We start from the raw sequence: 2,640 nt of genomic DNA, 5'->3' as shown, positions 1-2,640 counted from the left end.
ACTCACCTGACAACAGGACTGCCCAAGGGACGCACAGCTGGATACAGGCTCACCTCAAAGGCTGCGGAGATGATCTTGGCTTTCTTGCTCAGCACTGACCCCACCGCATTGAAGTTCTTGTCTCGGATTTCAGCATACAGCTCCTCAGCAGAGTTCAGCTGCAGCTTCTTGGGCTCTGTGGGGAGATCTTTCCCACCCTCACCCTGCTTCTTCGGGGCGAACTTCTCAGGAGGGAGTTTCACATATGCTACCAAATGCAGAGAAATAACCCTCGTAAGGACTGGAACCTCACAAGAAGTCCAGACTCCTACGCCAGAGTCGTTTAGTGGAGCAGAAACCCACCTGACACGCTGCACCTGCCCCAGCACGCGGAGACCTCCCCTGACCCGGCAGGACTCACTGTTCTGAATGCCGTAGATCTCATCTATCAGCCCCTCGTAGGTCAGCTGCGTGGCTAACGGCGTCAGCAGGTCAACGTTGCGGTCCAGCAACAAGAGGGTGTCAAAGACAGGGAATATCGAGTTCTGGCTTCCAGGGAACTCGCGCTTCATCCTGATCATCATATTGGCCACGTGCTGAAAATAAACCGCGTTGGTCTGGTTATGGTGCAGGTCATAACAGATGGGTTTGACTTCTAGCACACGTGAGTATGGGGCACAGGCCAGGGGAAAGGACGAGAATGGCAGACGTACAAACAGGCTGACGGATGGGGGCAGGATGAGACCCAACCCCCCCCCACAAAAGTCCTTCTCTGCTGCTCTCTGCAGAGAGAGTGACTGTGGCCCAAGCGGTGGGTTCATCTCAAGTTGATCCCTCATTAAAAGGTACCAACTAAACCACAGGTTGATCAGAGAAAAGGAAAAGGGTGAGTTACAGGGAGAGATGGAAAAGCCAAGGCATGAGCAGCAGGTTTCACACTCCCCGCTCTGCGGAGCCCTTCTGACACCAGCAGAGCAGAGAAATAGTAAAACTCCACAGAAGGAGCCGCTGAAAACACAAAGGCAGCACACACCTACGAGCAGAATGTGAAACAGTGAAACCCTCCTGACAGGACGACGTATGGAACAGCAAAGGCTGTTCTTTTGGCCAGAGGTGACACGATCCCAAAATTCCAACATGACGGGAAGGGTCCATGGCTGGATTCAAAAAACCCACAGGCCCATTTAACTGAACACCCCTTAGGGCACTTCTGAAGAACAAGACGCATTTTTCCAGCGGCCACATCTGCCTTACCCGGGCACACTCGCCCTTCCCAAAGATCTGCGGGATGGTTCCGTAGAGAGCCTGCAGCGTCATCAGCCCCTTCGCCGCATGGTACAGGCTTGTCTGGTCGCTCTCCAGGTAACATTCCTAAACAACAAGAAGGATTCCCCATGGAGGGTGTCCAGCAGGACCTGGCCCATGCGAACAGTTCAGAAGAGACACGGCGAGGGGATAACTATGGCTGTTGGCCGTTATGGACCGTACCTGTGCTGTCACTACATCACATCGACTGTTCAGACCAGGCACTGTGACATTTCTGAGCCCCCCGTGCTGCTCCCTGGCTGCTGGAGAGGAGCAAGAGAGCCCCAGAGGGGCTGCAAAGAGCCTCTCCCGCTAATTAGGCCAATCTGGGCACACACCACCTCGCCACAGCTGCCGACAAGCAGCTGCAAGCCCTGACGCGTCCCCTGGGCTGCACTTAACAGGGCAGAAGGCCACGGAAACTCACACCTTTCTGTACCCAGACACAGCACTCAGAGCGGGACACGCAGCTGGTACGTGGCAGCTGTCGGGGCTCAGCGTGAACCTCAGCTGTGCACTGACACAAACGGCACCCGCTCTTGTACAGGAGGGCTCAGAAACGCTCCGTTTGTGGAGGTGGCACCAGCAGTTGAAGCTGGAGGAGCCGGGGTGCTTGTTCCTTCACCAGACACACGGAGCAGTGCAGCCCCTTTGCTCTGCTCAGCGCCTCTCCCTGCCGGCTGGGTCACGCCCTCCGAGTGCCCCGCACCAAACAGCCACAGCCAACGCAAAACTGCCCGGCGTTGCTCATCAGAGATGAGACGAGCCGAGCACTCACCTTGAACGCGCTCTCGGACTCCATGGAGAGCAGGTCTCCATCGAAGGGTATCAGGTCGAGGCTGTACTGCTCTCGGTGGATGAAGGACCCCAGCACGCCCTGCTCCTTCAGCCACTGCTCGCAGAGCAGGCTGCGGCGCGGCACGAAGAGGATGTGGAAGTCCCTCTGGGGAGAGCGGCCTCTGTCTTCCCTGGAAGAGTCACGGGCAGGAGCACAGAAAGGGTCGCTCGGCTGGTGGCCTGCACAGGCCACGGGCCGGGGGCAGCGAGTCCAGAATCACGGCCAGCCTCTGATCCTGGCTCTCCACCTCAGAGACGCAGCTACACACGGCCTCGACCACAGCTCTGAACCCAGGGCAAGGTGTCCGGGTCCCCTGCCGGGCTCAAAAGGAGGGTCAGGCAAAGCACGACTCATCCCAACTAATCAGGAGTGCACGTCCTCCTGACGGGGAAGGCGCCCCCTGCGTCGCCAGCCCAGGGGAGAGCCCCCTCCCTTCCCAGGGGGTCCCGCACCCCAGCTCGAGCCCCGAGAGCGGCTGCGCTGCCACGGACATCCCCATTCCGAGCCCAAACCCCCTG

At 58.3% G+C, this 2,640-nt stretch overlaps 1 protein-coding gene across 1 annotated transcript in view; it reads right to left on the bottom strand.

Annotated features, from left to right (window-relative positions):
• VPS33A (vacuolar protein sorting 33 homolog A (S. cerevisiae)) overlaps positions 1-2,301 on the bottom strand; it is a gene marked incomplete at its 5' end in the record, with an annotated part of 6,612 nt that extends 4,311 nt beyond the window's left edge. The window contains 4 exons of the mRNA XM_010131637.1: positions 54-247; positions 401-575; positions 1,234-1,350; positions 2,063-2,301. Of these exons, the coding sequence (XP_010129939.1) occupies positions 54-247; positions 401-575; positions 1,234-1,350; positions 2,063-2,301 (725 nt within the window). The remainder of the gene's footprint in view (positions 1-53; positions 248-400; positions 576-1,233; positions 1,351-2,062) is intronic.
• Between the last annotated feature and the right edge of the window lie 339 nt (positions 2,302-2,640).

Source organism: Buceros rhinoceros, unplaced genomic scaffold (genome assembly GCF_000710305.1).
Source record: "Buceros rhinoceros silvestris isolate BGI_N320 unplaced genomic scaffold, ASM71030v1 scaffold25112, whole genome shotgun sequence".
Classification (NCBI taxonomy): Eukaryota; Metazoa; Chordata; class Aves; order Bucerotiformes; family Bucerotidae; genus Buceros; species Buceros rhinoceros.
The sequence above is the reverse complement of the archived record's forward strand: the minus strand, read 5'-3'. Positions and strand labels throughout refer to the sequence as shown.